Source organism: Phoenix dactylifera, chromosome 10 (genome assembly GCF_051530095.1).
Source record: "Phoenix dactylifera cultivar Ajwa chromosome 10, Ajwa_hap1_PhDact_Kaust_v1.1, whole genome shotgun sequence".
Classification (NCBI taxonomy): Eukaryota; Viridiplantae; Streptophyta; class Magnoliopsida; order Arecales; family Arecaceae; genus Phoenix; species Phoenix dactylifera.
This window is the reverse complement of record NC_143199.1, coordinates 17040905-17065324: the sequence shown is the minus strand read 5'-3', so window position 1 is coordinate 17065324 and position 24420 is coordinate 17040905. Positions and strand designations below refer to the sequence as shown.

The following is a 24420-nucleotide window of genomic DNA, read 5'->3' as shown; positions in this document are numbered from 1 at the left end:
CCAAAACATTCAATAGGATATAGGCATCAAGAAACAAAACTGGACTGAGATGAAATTGAATGAACACTTCCAGCACATGGTTAAGCATTAATAATTTGATGTAATTGAAAAGTTATGAATTCTGTAACAACTTAATGTACATATATTACATCCCTAAAATCATGATTTTTGGATCAAGATGAACAATTGGAATTTCGAGTCAGACAGCCCATTAAGTTTCAAACCCACAAAAGGTGAACAAGCTGTAACTAATAACCATATAAGTCAATTAATATGCTGCAATTTGTTTGTGCTAGAATAGGTTATCATCCTCATGTTTATCGTGTGAACAGATGTGCTTTTGGCATGGAGCGTGTTAAGCTATACACAGGATGTGCCATGCGCAAACAAGAAAAAATAGGACTAAAAAGATCTGTTCATCAATTGACAAACATTAGTAGGTTTAATTCTGACCAAATGTTGGTTTGCCCATCAAGATTTTAAATATTGTGGGACAGAGGCGTCCCAATTTTCCCAGGCATGCGCCTCCATTCTTCCCCGCCCTAACACTTGGGACAACGGATGTCCCAAGACACGCCGATCAGGAAGCTGGGACAATGGCGAGATGGTCGTGTCCAGATACTTAGGATGGTACCCCACCATGGTGTCCCGTGGGACGTCACGCCAAGATTTGAGTCCTTGATGCCCACAGTATCCTCGTATGGGTATTTTTTTAAGGTGGAGCTGGATAGTGCAGAAAAGAGCAATTGTAATAAGCTGTACGGACAACAAAGTAAACTATATGGGTGCTATGAGAACTTTGATAAGTGAACTGCAATTTATATTTGCACCTAGAAGCAATATATGTTTGCATGTGTACATACAGACACGAAATTACAGCATGTTGCATAGGTATCGAAAGAAAGAACCAAGTGGCTTACTGACTGGTTGTTCACTGTTCAAGACCAAACAGAGTTGCAGTTTGGTCCAACCCCTCTCTCAGCAATCTATGCTTTCTAGAAGTTGATGCTGCATGATGTGTTCATGCTACGGTGTTGTATTCTTTAGAAGGCTTGGCCACATTTGACAACAACAGCAATAACCGAAGTGTTTACCATTTTAAGTAATTGTACTAAATTTAGAAAGAATCTAGTTTAAGTATCATCTCAGTCGAAGAACACAATGGTGTGTACCTCATCCATCTGTGCCAACCTGTACTGTTGCATATCAAGCTATATGCATGCACCTTTTTACAAAGAGATTTTGGCATGATAATCCATTATTTCGAGTGGAATACCAAGAATCCAAGATAGTCCCCTTTTTTCATAAAAAATAAAACTCAAATCATCTAATTTGGCAGACTAGAAAAAGACGTATTTTCAGTCCATTTAATAGCTAACCCCATTGCCCATTATTTATCAGATGCCAAAAACACCCTCAACCGATCCTATATACACATTTGATATGTATCCTTATCCTTCTCGGCCTTTCTTCCTTGTCTTGAAACCTTTGCCATCTGCTTCCTTCTCGCTTTCTTATCTGCCTCACCTCGGTCGCCCATTCCTTTATTATAAGTGACCGATGGGAAGGTCTTCTGGCCAGTTTGTCTTGAGAATTCCTTTCTCATCCCAGTATAGTAACAGATGTCTCTCTATACCTCTCTTCCACCCTCACTTTTTCAATTTGTTTTCCCTTTACCCCCCTCCTCCACTGATCTCTAAAATTTTTCGGAAGAGAACCACTGATCTCTGAACTGCATTCAATCTCTCCCCCTCACCTCTACTTTTTTTTCTTTCCAATCTAACCCACCCATTCACCTTTCTGTGTCATTTTTGGGAATATTCTTTTGAGTGAAGGACATGGTATAGGAATGGTGGAAGGAATCTTTGGCAATGCTTCTATTTTAGTTTCAGATTTATTACAGCCTATGTTTTTTTTTGCAAAATGAACATCCTATCTTTCCCTCAGCCCAAGGATTGAATCTTTATTTTAGAGATTTAGTGAATGGTGGCACAGTTTCTTGTATTTCTTAGAAAAGTATACAAACTTTGAGCTTATTTTACATGTTATTCTGTTTAAATTCCTATAAGAAAGAGTCTTTATTAACAAGTTGCTTCCCCGAAAAAGCAAATAAAAAGAGCTCATGAGAAGAAAAAAAAAGATTCTAAATTATCTGGATCAGTCAGCTTCATATATGTCAGCAGTCTCACTATCTTCTCTAGACACATGTATGCCAAGTGTCAAACATAAAATGGTATCGTGTGTGTACTATACCTGCTTAAAACAAAAAAGGCATGATTCACCAGGTCATTGAGCAAACTTGGCTGCACACGGATCATAAATTATCACATGATGTGCCATGTCATACTGTGCTAATGCTTTGCAGGCATTGGAACCACAGAACATGAAGCACTAAAATGCCTTGGTACCATGCCAGTAAATCATAAGTCAGAACACAGTAGTTACTATGCCATCTCGACAGTGCTGGCTGGCACTTAATCCATGCAATGCATGTACCTAACAAGTATTATGCTACTTGCTTAACCACAGCTGAACGAGCTACAGGCTTTGGCATTATCTATAAGTTGAATATGGTTAAACATGATTAGCAACAGGCTTTGGCATTATCTATAAGTTGAATATGGTTAAACATGATTCGCAACAAGAGATATGTGGAATGCGACTCCAAGGTTGTAATTGACTGGTTGAAGATATACCAGTGGTTCAAGGACTGAACTTGATGATCCCCTGCTACAATAAATTGCTATCCTTCTTTGAAATTTTGATACTGTGTATACTGATTGTACCAAGAGTCCAACCAGCCTACTGACTGATCTCTAAAGACTCTTGATAGGACCTTTCAGTGGACTTTCTAACTTTGCTTGTCCACTGTTAGTTTTATCTAGACAGGATTGTAGCTCTATTCTGTTTGCTCATTTGGTTACTTGCGCTTTAACTTTGTTAGCCAAGAAAAAAAAAAGATTCAGTACTGTTAAAATGTCCATAGAAAATCAAAAATTACTAGTGTAATTTGATTTTGTCAACTATGGTCCATTTTGGCTACCAATGTACAACACAAAGGTTGTCCGAATACATTCTATTTAGCTGCAACATATACGTAGTCAACTTAGACTGGCCAATTGTAGATTATTGTCAAATGGCTAAGACTATCTCCATGACTTCAAGGCTGATGCAACCCCAACATTTTCACACAACCAAACATTAGACGAGCTATGATCGTATTAACATTAACTTCAACAACAAAGAGCGCAAGCCACTGAAACTGAACATAAAAATGAAAATGGACCACACTGGCATTTAGTTCCGGTTTCCCCAACCTAACCCTGTAATATTGTCTACTTGACTTGAACTTGTCCACCAGGCATAAAACGACGCTAAACATATCCAGGTTCGATATATGCTGACCTGGACCCAACCCTTATGCAAACCAGATACAGATTGGTTCATCAAAACTGGTTTAGCCTGACACCGAATATCACCAACTACTTGAACCAACATAAGGTTGGATTCCAACCATGCGTGTTTCAAAGAGATACTTTTCTTTTGTCAAAAGGATGACAAATGCTGCTTGTTAAGCGGTTAAAGGAAGAGTTGTTTTCATTTTGCAAATTTAACTTGCGATAATATTAAAAAAGTGGGTAAGGTGAAATAGTTTGTAGAAGATTTAAGAGTTATGCGGTGACATAGGTACTCAAAATTTCAGAGTGTGGAGAAGAGTCTCATGTGTATTGGGTAACATGTGTAGTTGAGTTGGGAAAAGAGTAATGAGAAGGCGGCAAAACAGGAAAAAAAAAATCATATTAAAATGATATTAGATGTCATTAATTTGTTGGTCGATTTTAGTTAGCATAATGTTTAATGTTTCAAAGTGTGAAGTGCTAACAAACCACATAATACAACTTTGATATTTCGGATACAGTTGCATTTTGATTTATTGAACTTTATTGGATACCAAAGAAGAAAAATAAGATTTTACTGATCTGACTAGTCTATGTCACTCAGCATTGTAAAAGAAGCAATAATTTTGATCAATTGATATATGATAACAAACTTATAATTAAAAGACGGATGTTGAAATATTCGTACAACATGCTGACTTATGGCATTTAATACATTTATTCAATTATTTAATTTTCAAGGCAACAATTTGAATTTCCACAAGCATGAAGCATGCCATGCTATGCTTAGAAAAAAGAAAAAAAAACAAAGGACTATGAGTTCTTTCTTAATTTAAAATATATATATATATATATGAAAAGGTTAGGTGCAATGCTGACCTAATGCTGGGTGCAACTACTAGCAACCCATCATATGTGCCATCTGGAACTCAAAACCATGAACTTAAATTTATATAGTCTCAACTTTGTCATTTTTCTCCCAGCGCTTGACCTCTGGGCACACACCTACAGCCTCCAAATTTTGGTGTACCATGGCCACCCAACCAAATCAACCAAATAATATTAGATATTTAGAATAATACATTATCCAAATAGAAGTTAACGAAAGAAGAAGACATTCTACAACATCAAATACTTTGATGATGGAATGTCTTGTAGGTGGATAGATAAGGAATAAGCAGATATTTCTCATCCAAATTAACAATGAATAAAATGCAAAACACTGATCAGTACGCAAAACATGTGTCTTACAGTCAAGGAGCATATAAAAAGCAGAAGTGGTTGTATTAATAACTTGTTCACTACTAAGCAATGGAATGCCAAAAAAAGAAAAAAGGAATTCAGCTCTTGAACAAATAACAATCGAATCCACAAAATTTGAATTACCTCAAACTGTTTCAGCAATGGTTCATCTGAGAAAATGCAAAGCCACAATATAACAGAAGCATTAAATTTTTCAATAATAGAAACTTTGGAAATATTAGGCATCAACTCGTAGATCTGCAGGATTCCATTTAAGATGAAGTGAAAAGTTACAAATGTCAGTGCATGCAAATTAAAAGATAACAAGAATGACTTGATGTGAAATCTGACCTCAAAACCAGTCAGTCCAAACTCAAAACTATCATAGAAGTCTTCAACTTGAAAGTTTCGTGGCGTATCATCTGCAAATTCTACCACACAGAATTTCGACATATAATCCAATAATGAAGAACCATTATCAGTCTGCAACCTGGATCTAAAGAATAATGCATCTAATTCCCAAACCTGCCACATGTGACCTTCAATATGTTTCAGAGCACATATACCAATTTATAATAAACAAGAAATCACAAATAAAAGAAAAAATATAACATAAATGAATCATCAAGGTTCAAATAAATTTATCTTATATAGCAGGATGCATTATGTAACTATATGTTATATGATATCTGATGCAATTTTTATAGATGAAAAGCCTCCAAGGCCTAAGTTCGGAATTAAGGAATAATGCAAATACTTCCAAAAAAAACATCACAAGCTTTGGAGAACCAGCAAATGATCAAGCAGGATGAGCTCGGCTAGGAGGATGCTTAATTAAACAGGAATATCAGCATCAGGAACAAATCATATTACGGATCTTTGATCCTACGTCCAACAAGAGTATTTGCTAGTCTGGATGACTCTTCAGAAGATAATTTGGAAGCTTTCACAGGAATCTTAGGACTGATTGAATAAATCATTGTTTTGTTTGTTTCCTTTTGTTAACCCTAATTTAGGTAAGAAATGGGTGCCAAAGTTAGGGATTTTCTCATTTTGTCATACTAGATTACTTGCTTTTTGCTCTTCTTTGACACAAATAAATGGAGGAAGATGAAGACCAGGACTTACACAGATGTATATGTTATCGATTTCAACCAGCATGACACAAATAATTAGAAAAACAAAGAAAAAATACTATGATTAAAGGAAGTAAGCCAATAAGACTACTGTATCGAAGAATGTAAGCAAGAGTAGCGGTGAAGAAAAAGTGAACTGTGAGATCAGTCAAACACAGATTTAATATGCAGAGTCAATTTAATGTTATAAATGCAAGACCTCCAAGTCTCCAACTAACAATCAGCAGAGCACATAAAGAAAAAAAATTGTCTTTTTGCCCACTTTGGATGTGGATGTCAAAGCTTATATGCTAAGACAATGATAAGGAAACGATAAAACAGTATATAATCTTAACAGAGCTTACATTATGCCACAGTTTACTCTTTGTGATAGAACTTACATACATACACAGATATAAATAGGCCAAAACAAGAATTATGATAACACCCACAAAAAAGGAATAGTATCTTAACATAAAACAAAAAAAAAATTATGGGGAAAAACTATGAACATGATATATAGTCATCAGATACCAAATCTTACCATAACAAGGAATTCTAAATCTTCATTCTTCAATGGAAATTTTAGGATAATGTTGTGGAAAGTAACATCCCAGAACAACTTCTTCTGGTTATAAGCAGAGTAGCTGCAATTTGAAGCAGAAACATAAGGATATACTATTAACTAAAAAAACTATATACTAGTTTAAGAGAGCCCGGGGAAGCATTTCACCAATGCCGAACTTACTTAGCTTTTGACAGCAATCTAGCCTTAAAATTTTTGAAGCCATTAAGAGAAGACAATACCTGTTATTAAGAGAAATTGAATAAGAGACATTAAACTTAAAACTAATATATCATGAACACTGTTTTAAATAATTGATTAAGAATTAAGAATAAGGCTTGTCATCCATAATTTATACATAATGCACCATAACAAATGCACGATATTCACACAAGGGCAAAGAATACACCGTACCTACAAAACATGTAAGTTCGAAGACAATATTCTTGTTCATCCATGATTCCTTAATCAATAAGCCGCTTAAATTTATATGAGGTCAGCCTCATGGATTAGTGTGTGATATTTTAAGACTTTAAGAATGGTGTTTAACCAGTTCTTCACTTGTCCTTGACCCTCAGTTTCTTTCAAATACCTAGATATGGAAACTTGAGGCTAGAGAGGTTCCGACCATGAAACCTTAAACATCTAATAGGAAAGTTAGAAAACTTTCTTTCACCTTCATCTGGACCTTGATAAAGTTTTTTCCAGAAAAGAAAACGCCAAAAATAAGAGGAAAGAAAGGTCTACACAGATAGCCACATACATTTTTTAAGCAAAGTCGTATGCCGGAGACACTTGAAACACAATACTCAATATATATAGAATAACAGTATTAGATATAGTAGAATACAACAGCATAAAATAGCACATAAAGCCCAAGACAACAAACCAACAATCCATGGATAAACTTCATGCAGCAGTTTATGAGTACAAAAATGTAGAACAGAAGGATCTTCAAAGGCTATTAAACAGTCCTAAGAAATTATAACAGTTCCAAAACTTTCTGGATAAAGTGGGAGAGTCATACTATACAATTCTTGTCATGAAACAAAAGTTTGATAGAGTAGTTAAAAATTTTCACCATAAATTTGCATGACAAATCATGCCTGCATTGGCCAACAACTTCATGGTTTGTAGCCTGCCCCTCTGCAAACATCATACCACCTAAACGTCACCAATACTGACGCATCAATGGCCAGAGTAGTATTAACTCCATCGTCAATGATTTAGTGGGAACTTGTAGTCCAAGTGTTCAACCAATGTAGATATATGTGATTTGTGTCTATTTATGTTTTGTATCTCATACATGAACCCTAGACTTGTGCACCTATATTTAGATATATGTGATTTAATACCCTCTCCCCCTCCCTCACCGGTTTCGCAATTTCGTTGCCAGAACTATCCTACTCCACCAACGATACAATTCGGTACACCCCGAACCGGGCAATTTGGGGTGGTTCTGCATTCCTTACTGAGCATGATTATTTCTCACAGAGTTTCCATCTAGCCACAATTCAAACTTAGATCAGCTGATATAAGGAGCCCATTTTGGGGTACCTCCCATGCAGGGGAGAGTTGGTAAATAATGGAGTGAACAGAACCAGAAGTAATACACCAAGGTTCCTACTTCCTAGAATAAGAAAGTCCTAAAAAGTTGATCTACAATATCTCAAAATTGTTGGGATTGTGGGATCTAAAGATTCCAATTAACCCTCCAAACATCTATTCACCTTCCCACTGTGGGAGACAATACATGAAAGACAGTAAGTCTAGGCTGATAGATATGCATATTAGATTACCACTGTTGCATTGACATGCAGCTTAGCCAAAGGTAGGCAAACTCCAAATATATATATCAACTTCAAATCAATATATACATAAAAATGATGCACAAATTGGAATATAATAGACAATTGATGCTTCAGAGGAAAAGGAACTGCACAATTTTTTCACGCTATCATCAAGAAAGAGAAAAGTTAAATCACAAGAGAGTCATAACACTGTACTACCTCCAATAAAAATCACTACAGTGTGAAATAAAATAAAATATACATTAGATAAATGCCTAAATCAAGGTCCTTAATTTCAATATTGGGTACCGTATCAGTACCTTATCGATTCGGTACAGTGCAGTACGGTACAAAATGCACTCTATACCAAAATAGCTTTCTAACCATTTTGCTCAATTTTCTCCCTACGCCTCGATACAGGTCAGTTTGCATCTCGGTATGGGGCGGCATGCCCCGGTACAGGACAGTACGGGGCTTGTACCGACTTAGAGTTGAGTTTCATATTAATTTTCTACCGATATAGTACGATACGCCCGGTATCACTTATACAAACTCGAAATTAAATTTCATACCGGTTTCCAACCAGTACGGTACGATACGGTCCGTACTGGACGATACGGGACGGTACGGCAAACCATGGCCTAAATTGTTATACTAGTGTTGCACTCATAGTCTGTCGTACCGCCCTGTACCATCCGATATCGTGCATACCGTACCGTACCAAGAGAAAACGAGTACAAAACTTCAAGTCGATTCAAGCCCCGTAGCACCCCATACTCGGCGTATCTAGGTGTACCGAGGCATACTGACATGTATCGAGACGTATCGAAATAAAAATTTAAAAAAATTGTTAGAAATTTATTTCGGTACAAGGGTGTACCGTACCATATATATAAGGTACCGATACGGTACTTGATACCGAGATTGCGGACCTTGGCTACACTAGTTCCTCATGGTTCCATATATTTATTATAAGCATCTAATATCCACCAAACTGCAGGGAATAGTGAATGTGTGTGCACGCCTAAAAGGCTGAGTGCCTGAAGGCCCGAAACACGTTAAGGTGATAGCATACCTAAAAGGCTAAAACTAAATGCATGAAAGACACTATGCAACTTCCAGATAGAAGTAACATAAAATTAATCTATAATAAGATGTAGTCTCAAAATGGCTATAATAAAATGTAGTCTCAAAATGGAAACTTTAGACATAGCAGCATGCAGTATAAAAGACTTTCATTGCAACAATTGGAGAAAACAGGATCTTATCCGACATAGATATATCAATAAAATTTTAGACAATAAAGAAGATCAAAGTTTCAACTGAATATTACCCTATTGTGCTGGAAGTCAAAGGAAGTTATAACATGATAAAAATGCACCAGGTAAAGAAAGAATTCTGATTCGTAAGTAGCTTCAAACGGTTGGATCACAGCCTAACCATACAACAAGTCAACGGATCACAATTTAGATATGAATGCAAAAGCTTGTAAAAGTTATAACAGGTGTAGATTTCACAGTTTACACTACGAGCACAATTATTAGAATAACTTGAAGCACCTTTATTGAAACTGCAAAGTTTTGGTTGGAATGTGGCATGTTAATTTGCACATTAACAAAGGGCAGTGTGTGCTCTGTTGATATCTCTGGAAGGATAGTCTACAAAACAGAAGAATTATTAAAAGATGCCATTGCATGAAAGAGATTACCAACTTATAGGTGTAAGTAATTAAATACAAAGAATATATACAAAGAAAAGAAACCTTTTTAGCCATTAGCAGGATCTCCTCGTTGCATGGGTTAACAATCTCTAAAGAATTTATCGATGCAAGAATGGCAGCTGATTCTTCCCAAAATTCACAATCAACACTGGTTCCACTGAATATTGCTTTAACAATATTCCTATCATATGCCCTGAAACATTACATTCGCAGTGAGAAATAAACAAGTCATAGGAAGACGAAAAATGAAATGCCAAATTAATATCAACCGCAATCATGAAAGAACTGACGATGGCATTAAAATGGAAGTTTTCGCATTTTCTAACACAATGAAGAATGAAAAGTTTTGACTTGCATCAGTCTCTTATTAACATTTTAAACAGCATTGCAGTATGACCGTCAATTAAGTACAGCCATGAAAAAACACGATAAAATAGAAATGAGTATTACATATGTACTTGGAAAATCAATTATATCCTTCATTTGCAAGCCCTTGTTGCTTTAGAAGGATAATATAGAATTTCCTTTGTGGGTAAAGTTTCAAGCCCACTAACAGCCTATTATAGTTACCATAACCATAACCATCTAGTCTTTTCCTGATAATTTGGGCTTGGCTTTATGGATCCTTATTCAACAAGCATTCCGATTTAAGGTCATCTTTGATGTTATTCCAAATTTCTCCTATCCTTCCTCACAACTTCCGTCCATGTTACTTTAGGTCTTCCCCTCTTTTTCTTACCACCTTCAATACAAACCAAAATACCTCTCCTTACTGAAGCCTCCTCAAATCTCTATTGGATATATCCATAACCATCTCTATTGGATAAATCCTTAATTTGTGCAACCCGTGCAACTCCTCTAATATATTCATTTCATATTTTTCTTTTCGACTTTTACCATGCATGCATCTTAATATTCTTGCTTCTGCTATATTCAACTTGTTTTCATCAATTTTCTTTATTGCCCAACACTCTGACCATACAACATGGCAGGCCTATTATAGTTAGTCCACTAAAAAACCATATTGGAATTTCAATCAACTAGAGAGTGCTTGCATCTTCTTCTCCTTGGATGCAGTCGCAAGGTTCAAAATGAGAATTTATCAACCTAACTAACAAGCATAGGCCTTACAAGGTGGTAACAGCTCTAGTATTTATGCTCTAATAATTTTATAAACTTGTAGACACATATTTCTAAATAACTCTGTAGGTCTCCTTAGAAGCTCGGCATTATAGTACACTTAAACTCAAGTTTCAGATAATTCCAGAAACCCATACTTCCTTTCCTGCACCAATTTTGTAAGAACTTGTTCCCCTAGTTTATCCTGCATCTCTCTCTACTATAGAAACAAGAGGATGAGGAACCTCTAATACCTTTTCAAGGTTTCACATGATGTGCCTAATTTTCTTCAAAAACAATCTTACCTTATCAAAATTAAAAATATATTTTGAAGATCTAACTTTCCTCAGCATCTGAGAGCCATGCTATACCTCAAGTTATATCATTTTACCATTGATAATACGATAAGATTAAGTAAGCTAAACAGCCATTCTGTTGAATATGTTGTGGCACAAATAATCTACTTTTATGCCCATAATTTCATAGAAGGTCACCACTCCACACGCACCAACTATCAAGCAATAGTTACCGAAGAGAAAATTTCATTAGGCACTTTGATACTCAAATATATATATATATATATATATATAGACCACAAAATTTATTATCATAAATCACATCAGTATGAATTTGAGGATCAGCAATAATATTTTCAGTTTTCCGACAATTATTTACGTTTTATTTTGCAAATGAAACAATTGTGATTATAATAAGCATGGACAATGATAATGCTGGAGGTGTGCATAAAAGGAATCAGTACTTTATGCTGATTGAAGCAATAATTTGGCTAATGTTGAGTTTGATGGAAGATGAACAAAATTTATTCTTAATTGGAAGATGCCCATTAGAAGCAGCCACCGGATGAAACTCAGTTGCCTCATAAATATCCTGCATAAGACAAGATAAATAAGAGCCGAAAATAAGCAGCCACATGACAATGACAAAATCGATATCACCTTGATAATTTCATCTGAAACAACGCCAGCAAATGAACTGGTCTCAGCGGTTCCACCAGCTCCAAGCATGCCAAGGGACAACCAATTTAACCATCCACATGCTCTACTTGAAGATTGTTCACCATTTTGGTACTTCTCATCAGCAGATTTAGAATCACCTGTAGCTATAATACGAGACTTTGACTTCAATAAAAAATCCTGCAATTCAATAACAATATTTTAACACAAACAAAATTTATTATTAAGAACGAAATTAACAGCTGAAAATATTAAAAAATCTAAAAAAAGATTGCCTGCAGAAGAAATTTAACACTGTAAATTATTTGTCCCATTCTGATACCAACAAAAGGATATATCAGATTTCAATCAATAACTGTGATCAACAAGTGAAACCAAAAGGCTGGGGTTTCCTCAATCCTAGGTTATTAATGAAACTACAGATTGACCAAAATTAACATATGACAATTCTCACGCATTGTCAAATAAAATCATCATTACTTTCTAAAATAGAAAAATAAGGATATTTCAAATTTCAAGTGAATTGTTCAAAACTCATAGTAGCTCTACCTTTTTTACATGATAGTTCATAAACTGTGAGTACACATTAAGACACCACACCTCTCAGATGCCTTAATTATAATCAAGGAAATATTTTCCTGATAAATTTCTTTCTCATGATTTTTGGTCTTTCTTTATGGATCATATTAATATTTAAGAAGCTTCAGATGTCAATAACTAAAACTACAACTAGAACTGATAAGGAATGTCATATTGACCTGGATCAAAATTAATAGCGGGAGTTTTCATACCACACTTATAAAACTATATATCCTGTTTATTTGTTATTAAATCACTAACTGTAAAAAATAACATAGAAAATTGTTTCAAATTCTATTTGTAATGTTTTCACAGATAATTTGTACTACTAAACAATAGTAAAGTTCTAAAATGGTCACTAATGGTTTTCAAGGATCGCCGTACCGGTTCCGGTCGGTCCGGTACCGGTCGAGTAAGATCAAGTCAAGTTCGAATTGGGTTGGTCGGATCAAGTTCGAATTGGGTTGGGCGGTTCGCCGTACTGGTACCGAATCCCGTACCGGTGCCGCACTAGCATAAGCGTACCGAATGTCGGTACGGTACGGTACACGGTACGCTAGGCGTACCGACACTGGCATACCGATACCGGTATCCATCGGTATGGGTATGGTACGCCCGGTACCGACCGGTACAGCATACCATAGTTGGGCCCTCTTTTGTGTTGACCCAAATTACACCCAGATAATCTTCGAGTAAGGTCAAGTCAAGTCGAGTTGAAAAGTACAAGACGCAAATTGCAGCTGGAAATTAGACTGGTCCAAATTTTGAACCTAACCCACCCCATGGCTCTTCAAATACGGATGGGGCCAAGTCTAATCAGGCCAGAACCAGGTCAAGCCACAGGCTGCCCCAAAAACAATGGTCAAGACTTAAGAGGCAACAACCCTCTCGGTATCGTTTGCTCAAACCAAAACATCACAACAAGAGAATTTTACATAGACAGAAACAAGGCTAGCAAACAGGTATTGACAAGCAATAGGCAACAAAATAAAAAGATAGCCATACCATAGCCATAATAATCCAGCCTTTTCCAGACTATGTTATTGGCTTTATAGAACCTTGCCAAGTAATCCTATTTAGGGCGGGCGATGAAATTGGTCCAAACTCCAAACATATAATGGCAAAACAAATAAGAGAATAACAATAACAACTTTTAAAGAGTGAGCGAGAGGGTAAAATTATGAACCAATTCAAACTGAAAACCATGACTTCTGCAAAAATTACAACTCAAGGATGATCAATCTTGGTATTGGACTCCATTTTAGTAGCATAGGTCAGTTCAGTATGGTACAACCCCTAATGACATATAGTACACTGGTAGAGACAAGATAGTGGTTGTAGCATGTCAGTATAATACTGTATTGAGCCCTTGTGCCATATCAGTACTTTGAAGTTGAGTACTGCATGCCCAAACTGGGTAGTATAGTTTGGTACGGTAAACCTTTATTAAATAATCAATCAAATCACTACTTTCTTTGAATTAGTCAACACAAAATTTGATAAAACTATACTTGGTTGGATTTTACCAAATTCTCTCTCCAAAAGCAACAAGATAATAATAATCCTCTGATGTTGAGTTTCAAATGTCTTGTCAAATAAGGGTCCCAATCTACACCTGCCAAACCTCCCCCAAGCAACCATAGAGAAAGGAAAAAAATAAATCTATATCCAGCAAGGTATGAAATCTCAACAATACCATAACACTTGGACCCCATATCACATGCTTTATTAACATTGGGTTATCAGCCAATATGCCAAACGATGAGTGCATATGGTGGGCAAGCAACATCTCGCCCCATACCACTATGTGAACAATAAGGGGAAGATGTGGGAGGTTTTAAACCTTGGCATCCTCATGCAAATGCAAATGACCCTTCTGGATAATCGGAGTGACCCTTCTGGTTAATCGGAGTGGTTGAGTTCCATGAGTTATGTCATGTTCATTTTCACTTTCTTTTGTCGCCATTCTTTATTACTTTTGTATTATTATATGATCCGTACACCTTTGCTTTCATTTATGATGTTCGATTCTATAGTTCACTAGTTCAATCATTTACTCACTACTATAAATATGTCCAAGTCAGTCGAGGTTATTGGAAATAAAAAAGAAAAATTAGTGTTAATGTTGAATCATTAGAAAACTAGCATATTGTTCGCACCCGATCTCTATATCCCCTCTCCTCTCTCCCACTTGATCTCTCTTCCCCTCCTTGTTTTCTCTCCTCTCTCCTCTCCCTCACTCTTGACTTCTCTCTCCCTCCTCTCCTCTCTCAGATCCGATATCTCTCCCACCCGACCTCTCTCCCCTCTACTCTCTCTCCTCTCCACCCTCTCTCTCCCCTCTCCACTCTCTCCGCTCTCCCCTCCCTATGAGGCCCGACCTGCCCCATTGGCCGGCCTGGACCAAAGAAGCCGACCCATCAACTAGCCTGGTGTCGAAGCCGGAGAGCTCGCCGAAGCCCGACATAAGCCCTGATTCCCCTTCCTCTTCCTTTTCCTCGGTAGTAGGATCTCTTGTCGGTCGGATTTCGCTGAATAATTGGCCTTAAATTGATCGAGAAAGCTCTATGGCCACTTCCTCTATTTTTTCTCTCTTTTCCCCTTTTTCTAGTCATATGCGCCGCTGCCTCTTGACGTCAAACCCCCAGTGAACGGCCAATGGACAAAAACTTGAAAACACTTTAATTTTCCTATTTTTCGACACTTTTGATTTCTCGTCGGTCAGTCACCGCAGCCAACATTCCTCCACCTCTGCCCTCAGGCATGATCCCTGGTGATGTCAGCCTCCCCTTCCTATTCTAAGAGAGACAGCAAAGCTTCCCTCCTATTTCTATCTTTTGTTTCTCTCTTCTCTCTCTCTAAGCAGACCTCGGGATCCTAGTTCAATGTCCTGTCTTTCTTTTGTTCCGATCCAAGTTGACCCCAATAACAAGGCCTTGAATGCCTTGATACCCGGGCGGCATCAGCCCTTGTCCGATACCTCTGGAATTCAGTCACCAATGACCCTTGTTCAATCACCTAATCATAGCTGATCTTTACAAGTTGACTTCACCTTATTCAGACCGACCTAAGAGTTCATTCATCGCCGCCTAGACAACCTTATCCTTTCTCTACCTTAGTTCGAGTACGAACCCATACATCCTGCAGTGCCCTAAATTGGATCATTTTTTTCCTAATTTTAATCCATTCTCGGTTATCTTGAATTTCGAAATTGTTGATGTTGGATTTTTATGGCTTTGAATAGGTGAAGTTGACTTATCTAACTAAAGTAGAATTTTAAAACAAAATGAGGTAAGTAACCTAATGCTTCAAAGTATGCTTTTTAAATAACTTTTAGAAAATTATAATTAGTTTATTAAATTTGATTATGATCTCTATTTTATGTTTGATTAAATGGATCGAGCATACTATTATTACCAACATAATTGTTCTAAGATATGTTATATATTTTAATACTCTTGTGAGATGAATTTTGAAAATTTGATTGGATAATTTATATATATATATATATATATATATTCTCAGCACAGGTATAATCGGGCTTTGTTAATAGAGATTATACGTTGTTCTTGTCAACTTGTAATCTGAGAAACTAGTTTTGACACCGAGCCACTAGTGATTAGAATAGTATCTGTTATCTGGCACTTTGTTCACCCTGTATCTGCTATTTGACCCACGCCACTAGGTTACGTGACCATAGTCTGATGTTAGGTCTAGTATCAATTTACGAAAAATAACTTTTGAAAAGAAATATGTGTATTATTCGAGATTCAATTTTTTTTGTCAATATTATGCTATTTGTTTATTTATTTCTTTGGCTTCCGTGGACCCCACTTAGATATATTATGTTGCTTAGTGGCCTAGTGTGGCTCATTATTCTTTCTTCTATTTTCAAATCTGAAATCGTGATTGCGCGAAACTTAGGGGAGTTCGCTAAATTGCTCGGAGATATTTGAATCATCTGGACTTCTAGCTTAGTTTAATTTAGATTAGTTCAGTTTAGTTTGAATATTTTATTCAGTTTGAATGATAATAATTAATTAGAATCAAGATATGTCGTCTCGATATTGGAGCCCATACCGGTGCCACCCTGTCATTATGTCGATACGCTTAGCATGAGGTTGGTACACCCTTGTACTGTTATTGAACAAGTATGGTACGGTACGCCTTGTAATGCTAAGTTCAGTACGGTATGGCGTACCATAGTTTGAAGTACTTCGAACATTATACCTCATGTTATTTTGGGATATTTGCTTATGAGTATGATTTAATTGGATCTTGATTAAATTAATTTTTGAGGTCGAAGAATTATTACTATTACTACTTTGAAATTATTATGATTTGATCGGTAGCCTTGCATGCTTATATGGTCCACCCTACAAGTATGCGGTGTCTGTTACGCTCTAGATTCTGGACATGACACTCCCCCTATCCCCCCTCCCTGATCTCTCTCCACCTTTCCTCTTTCCCACATCTCTCTCCCCTCTCCAAGCCAATAGAATTGAGCTTCAAGCTCAGGTTCAAGCACAAGTTAGATTCAAGCCAAAATTTTGGAAATAAAAACAATCAAAACTCAGCCTACTAGAAGCCCAAAATTTTTCAGGCCGGGACTAAGCAGCATAGAAATCTGACCTATGCCAACATAATTCCAGCCCTAAATTTAATCGAGCATATATATTCTTTTCAAATATAAGAGTATAAGTTTTGGATCATTTCAGGCTAAATTTCAAATTGATGTCCACCTGCAAAAACATAAGCTATAAGCAAATTACTAGCAACCAACAGCCAAAACAAAAGTGCAGTTTAAACCTACATCATAGAGCGCAAGAGGGAAGAAGAAACTATTGAGACAGACAATCAAATGAAAGATATCACATAGAGGTAATCAAAAAGGTGACGATGATATTTACTCCTTTTAACCAAAAGCATATATAAATGAATTCTTCGTTCAATATTTTAAAGAGATCAAATCATAAAAGAATGTGAACAATATCAAAAAGGTAAATCAATAGATTCAGAATTATAATGTACACTAATTTCCTCCAACAGCAAAAATGGTACCTGGCAAAATCATAATACAAAACATACCTGCAATTGCTGCTCTGCCATAGACCTGTAGCTCAGGATATCATCAATATCACACTCTTTATCCATCTTTTCTAGCTCTTGTAAAATATCTTCACCGACAAGCTATACCAACCAGTTTGAGTACAGATGTTTTATAAACACTTTCAAGTACACCACTTGATATGAGGCTTCAATATTAAAAATTCAACAAAATAATCTTAAACAAACTAGATGCAAAGAGTAGCACATAATAGTTGTCACAACTCAGCAAGTAAATTAACAAAATTAACTGTTATCAACTAGATATTTGGTATTGCAAGTCAAATATCATTTATTATGGACTACCATAATATAATATAAAATACATATATACACATAGATACATAAATTACACACAGGCACACACTTTATAATAATTGAACTATTGAAGTTTAGATAATCCATCAGGTTCAATGACAGGACTGTTCCTTATTCAACTTTAGCCCCTGTTTAGTAATGGGAATAGCTTTTCTGTAACAGTATGGGCATGGGTAATAACTTGATAGTAATAAGGTGGCTTAATGTAGAAAAATAATATTCTGCCATTTTAGTAGAACAACTTTATTCAGGTTTTGAGGAAGAGTGCCTTAAAAAAATTTTCTAAAATTTCTTTTTGCTCTTGGGAACAATGGCGCTAATATGGATGTTTAGCAGGACAAAGCGGTAGAAACCAGAAAAAAGTGGGTTTATTCTGGTTGATTCCATTTTATCTTTAAACCAAGCACACCCTTAATGTAGAACATTTTATGATATATTCAAAAATTTACATCTGAGATAACAATAAAATACAATAATGTGATGTATGCACAGGCTCATATTCTACAATGAATATTCTTGTTCTTCCTAACTCAACATCCTAGGATTTTCCAATTGGCATCAAGCATATTTTGCAAACTACGCAACAAAGAATTTTATTTACACTCCAAAGACAGAAGGCCATCTTTAATTTTTAAAGAGTTCAAATGGTGAAAAGAATTCTCTAGAAAATGGAACAAAGTCATCAAAAGCTTGGTAGAAAAATGGAGCACAACAAACTAAGAGGAGAATGTCAAGATACATCCTAAGCCCTGCATAAAGAATCAAAAAAAAAGTTCTTCAAGAGATTATCAAGTCAAATCTGATTGCCACAAAATGTAGAATCTAAAGAACATCAACCAATAGCATTGGCTAGCATATGAAGGTGCAGCAGCAAATTTCAAAGGTAATCTAACAATGAATCTTCTCTCCTACCAACCGACCATAGTAGATTAAATCAAAACACAGATGCAATGTTGTCCCAAAGGATGATGGCAAAAATTGCAAACATAGTGCTCTTAGGACTGGAGCAGAAACTTAAATCATTCAAAGATAGAATTGGGGAAAACAGCAAGTATATAATGAATCATGGTCAGTTTATGTGGACAATACAGTTTCTAGAAATTGTAGAGTTTCTACTCACCAAATAAAAAGAAAATAGCAATGAAAATAATGTCTCAATAAATGAAAGAACATCAAACAGTCGAGTATGCAGATCCAAAAGTTAGAGCTTAAAACAATAAAAATAGGATAAGATGAGCTAATTAAATAAAATGGTGCCTTGTTCACCTGCTCTTGTTGGAGTAATTCCAGCTTTCTTTTGTACAGATTGACGTATTTCCGGCGGTAGTTTCTGTTAACCATGATAAATAATAGAAAGGTTGATTAAATTAAGAGAATCAGTCATAGAGTTGCATAATACATTGCAGATAAAGGACTTTGCAACTTCAGGTGTGAAAACAAGACCAACTATCCTAGTTTTCTTCAACTTACTGTTTATCTTTCGCATGGTTGTCAAGAAATATCGGGCACCATAAGAGAAATCAAAAAAACCACACAAATAAAATGCACATAGCCTTCACAGCACAATGTGAATCAAAGTTCGTCGTACCGGTACCGGTAGGCATACCGGTCGCCTACGGGACCGGCATAGTTCCGATTCGGACCGATTTAAACCAGTACCGAACCGGAACACTTTTCTCCGCCGGAGCCGGGGAAGAAGAAGAAAACGAGAGAGCGAGCGAGGGAGGGAGAAAGGAGAGGAGAGGCCGCACGCGGAGGGCCGCAGGGGGGTGGTGGAGGCCAGGGGGCGGAGCCCGCAGGGGGGGCGGGGGAGCCCGCAGGGGCGCGGTGGAGACCGAGGACACGGCCGTGGTTTTTAATTTGAGGATTTTTTAAAAAAATGGGGATTTTTAAGTGAAGTCGGCAACCAATTTGCCGATTGCACTTACAAATCCCTAAATTTTTTTCCACAGCCGCGTCCCCTGTTTCGAAAATTTCACTTACAAATCCCTAAATTTTTTTCTGCAGCCACATCCCCTGTTTCTTTCGAAACAGGGACCCGGCCTCGGCCTCTATCATGCCCCCGCGGGCTCCCCCCCTCCCGCAGGCCCCGTCACCCCCCTCGGCTCCGCCGGCCCCCCGCAGGCGGCGGAGGCCTCTCCTCCCTTCTTCTCTTCCCCGCTCTTCCCCGCTCTATCTCCTTCTCCGACTCCGGCTAGATTCAGCCCGTACCGGTTTCTACTGCTCGGCGGACTGATTACAGGCCGGTACGGGCCGGTTCGTCAAACCATGATGTGAATCATCTTATATTGCACAGATAGTAATTACAGTTGCAAAGGAAATGTGGAGAAGGGACTAAAACTATATAAGAGAAAGAAAGTGAGGTTTTATTGTATAACACACAAGCTATTAAAAAGGGAAGACCACAAATTTAAAAATAACCAGAAAATATGTTGGCTCCATTTTAGGTTTAATTTAATAATATCAAGACATTTTTACTGATAAATGGTTCACCCTACCAGTGCATGCTATCCTATATTAGGTGTGTTGTACCGTATTGGTACCGAACCGAGACTCAGTACAGCCCTCCCAAACCGAGTCTCAATTCAATACCAACCTCCATCCCAAGTGCACCGACACTAGTAGTGTGGTAGTAGTACAGGGTCCTGTACTGAGACCGCGATCATGTGCCATACAAATGAAGTGAGCAAGCAACTTCATATTTGCATGTGAACTAACAAAGGCAATAGCTTAAAAAACTAAAACAAAAAAAAAAGAAAAAAATGTATGAAGGATTGGCCAAGACAAGAATGCAACAAACTCTTCAACGGTAAATCAGCTTACAATCGTCTGCACAATAGAGTGGATCAAGCGAATTCAGAAAATGTATAACTATGAATTCACCATTTTGGGGAAAAAGAAACTATTGACCTGAGCTATATCGAGAATGAGGCAGGAACAATAAATTTGCCATTTCTGTACAACAGAGTGGGTCAACAGAATTCAGAAAATGCATAGCTAGGAATTTGCCATTTCAGGGAAAAATAAATTATTGACCTTGGCTATATCAAGAGTGAGGAGGCAGGACCAATGGAAAAGTTGGAATGATTATGGAAAGGCAAAATCGCATATCCATCAAGATGCTAAATCAGGATATTACTAGAGAAAGACAAAAAAACAGATCAATTTTTTGGGGAAGAAAGGAAAAATGAATTTTTAGGGAGGCAATGTTTCTCATCATAATTCATATTGAGTCAGATAAAAATAACATGTAATAAATGATCGGAGAATATTGTTATGCACAGAGAAAATACTTTTTGGTGTTCTAACAGCAGTCCTAACCACATGCCTTTAGTTACCGTGAACTGTTTTAAGCATCTTAATGCTCAAATTTTCACTAAAGATACCTCATGCTTAGACAGGCGAAAAGCAAGGTTTAGCATTCCTGTGTTGCTCTCTCTGATATCATGTACATTTCACAATCAAATTGTCTGGCTATATTGCATTTTCTAACTTGGTCATGGTGCAATATATCCAAAAATTATGTTTTTACATACAAATGAAATGCATTAAACTATGTTTCCACTTTGCCCACTACTTCTACCAGCATACTGTTCCCTTTCCCCTTGTACTGTATAAAAAGTGCTCGAGTTTCTTCACAGGCTAATTCTACTTTTCTCTCTCTGAATCCATTAAGAAACAATACAGACTACAATTTGTGCTAAGTTTTGAAGGGGTAGTCAAATATTTGAATCACACAAAGTTTAGTGAATCTATACACATTTATATGCAGAGTTATTATGCACAAATATCATACATGAGCATTTATGATAGGTATATGTGTGCGCAAGTCAATGTGGGAAAAAGCAGTTAATGCATTAGCTCCATTTTCTCATCAATTATTGTTCAAACTTCAAAGGATGCACAAAATAAAAAAGCAAACTAAAAAGCATGCAATAAAAAGACCTTTCAGAATTGAAATTAAAATATATGTACTATGTAGCAATAAAAAATGAAAAGAGCAAAATAAAAAGCATGCAATGAAAAGACCTTTGGGCATTGAAATTATAATATATGTAGCCACAAAAAAATCTACGTATAAAAAACATTAAGATACAATCTGATTAGCATTTTTCAACTCAGTTGGACTCAATGGAAAAAATAATCTAAATCGGAGTAAGATGGGGGACAATTGATAAAGCGACTGCACACTGGGTAGTTGTCATGACCAAGTTGATATTATAATAATTCTTATAAATTTAATGCAATAGAAAATTATATAATATGTGATATCATAATATAATTGTCACCTTATAATAGTTATACTTATATATCAGGAAAATATAATATCAATTATGATATAATGATTATAACAATCACATTATTAATAATTTAATAATGTAATTATAGCTTATACAAGACATATTAGGATATGATAATAATATTATTAATAAGATATTAATAACATGTTACGATATGATAATTTTAATATAAGGTATAATATTTATATACTATATAATACATAATATTAGATTGTCCAATAGATAATATTGTACTATATATTTAAAAATAAATAAACATAATATAAGGTATAATAAGATTATTATAAGAACATAATAATTATATCATGTATTATAATTATTATAATAAATATAGATAATTATTATAATAATAAGGTTAATGATATTATCATGATAATAACTCATTGATAATATAATTTAATAATATAATATCAAGCTAAATACTAAATGTTATTGATATAATATATGGTAAAGTAATATGAACATTGATAATATGATGATGACATAATATCAATATATATAATATGAAATTATGAGTATAATATCTGCGATACTAACATAAGATATTTCATATTAAATAATATATACAATATTACAACAAATAAGAGATAATATATTGTTATAATATATTTTAAATTGATAATTAATTTTAGTAAATATAAAATGTAAGAAAACCTCCTTTTATTTTTACAAAGGCACATATCCAACACTAGGGAAAATGATACCCAAGCCCTACCTTGGGTATGGTTTTACCCCTGCTTGTGGAAATCCAATACCCATGGGAATCCAAATTCCTATACGTAAAAGAGTTACTAAACATGGGGATGGGCTGGATGGGAAACATGTACCCACTCCTATCTCCCAATTTCTGCAAACCAAATGTTCCCTAAGAAATAGACCTGTTCGCTAGCCTTCCCAAGACACTATAGGAATTTAACAGAATGATGTATCTGAAAAATGTAGGCAGGAATTGTTTATCAGAAAATAGGAGTATTATCTTTAGTTTTCTCATTAGCAACCATCTAGTCAACACCAAAAAAAAAGAAAGAAAGATAGCACATGAAACAACTACCTCAAGAAGTTGTACTTTCTTCACAAAGACTTCAGAAAGAGAAATCCGGTTCAAGATAAGGAAGAAAAAGGCCAGCATAATGATCAAATGATGCTGAAAATCCAGATAAAGATACATATTTTTTGCCAGGCACCTCCAGAAACATCATATTTTTTTCCTCTTACAATAACAATAAATGAAAATTCAAACTCAACACTTACCATAAAATATACTAAGATAATATCAAGAAACAAACATCAGATGGCACGATTAAACAGCATACACCAGAAGTCATGATTCTGAATAGGTACTCACATTCGTCTACCAAGATAACTCCAAGAAGTCTTCCTTAATCTTTGACGAACATCTGCTAAAACAGATTCTTGTGCGTAGTGCCACAACATTTTCTGCCATCCTTTATGCTTCCTTGATAACAAGCTCTGAGAGGGACGGTATCGTCCATATCTGTTAAAAACAAGGCCAGCTAAAGCTACTAAAAGTGGATGATAGGATAGTGAACTTATTAAATGTAGGGTGATGCCAGCATGATAAATCTTGCAAGGTCAAATATCGGAATTTCAACTTTGAAAAAGAAACAATAAATCACTTTTTTCCAGACAATATCAAGGCCATGGATGCGCAGTATGGTAAATTCAAGAAGAATGTGGCTATTACAGAACATAATCAATCACACAATACTAGTGCATAATAATATAGGAATTACAAATTTATAATACAGCAATAAGAACATTACATAAGCATAGTAATTAAAGTTTGCCAGAGGCAAGCAAAAAGTAGCATGCATCCAAATCTGTGATACAATCAACCAACATGTTCACAAAATTTTGCCAACATTTGCCTAACTCCATGATGAAGTTCTGTATACCAATGTCAATATAAGCACGACCGTAGCAATCTAATTTATCTTACTAATTGTAAGAAAGTGTATACTGCATGTATTTAAATGTCAATTTGGATAGAGATGTTAAAAAACAATAGCAAGGTCCGCCAAACCAGTATCAAGACCCGTACCAGTTGGCGGCCGGTATGGTTTAGTCTTGGTTCAGTACCGTACCGAGGCCAATACGGGTAGGGCGTATCATTTTCATACCAGCATGCCCATTTTTTCAGAATTTTCAAAAATATTTAATTGGTAATCACTC

At 36.0% G+C, this 24420-nt stretch overlaps 1 protein-coding gene across 3 annotated transcripts in view; it reads right to left on the bottom strand.

Annotated features, from left to right (window-relative positions):
• Positions 1–24420, bottom strand: part of LOC103723626 (vacuolar protein sorting-associated protein, putative (DUF1162)) — a 111282-nt gene that overhangs the window by 67375 nt on the left and 19487 nt on the right. For all 3 annotated transcript variants that reach the window (XM_088705439.2, XM_039117452.3, XM_008814589.6), the window contains exons 11-22: positions 23573–23722; positions 19193–19256; positions 17591–17692; positions 11906–12103; positions 11710–11837; positions 9873–10023; positions 9670–9768; positions 9444–9545; positions 6504–6562; positions 6300–6402; positions 4992–5165; positions 4785–4898 (exon numbers count right to left, since the gene is read on the bottom strand). In XM_088705439.2, the coding sequence (XP_088561565.2) occupies positions 4785–4898; positions 4992–5165; positions 6300–6402; positions 6504–6562; positions 9444–9545; positions 9670–9768; positions 9873–10023; positions 11710–11837; positions 11906–12103; positions 17591–17692; positions 19193–19256; positions 23573–23722 (1444 nt within the window). The remainder of the gene's footprint in view (positions 1–4784; positions 4899–4991; positions 5166–6299; positions 6403–6503; positions 6563–9443; positions 9546–9669; positions 9769–9872; positions 10024–11709; positions 11838–11905; positions 12104–17590; positions 17693–19192; positions 19257–23572; positions 23723–24420) is intronic.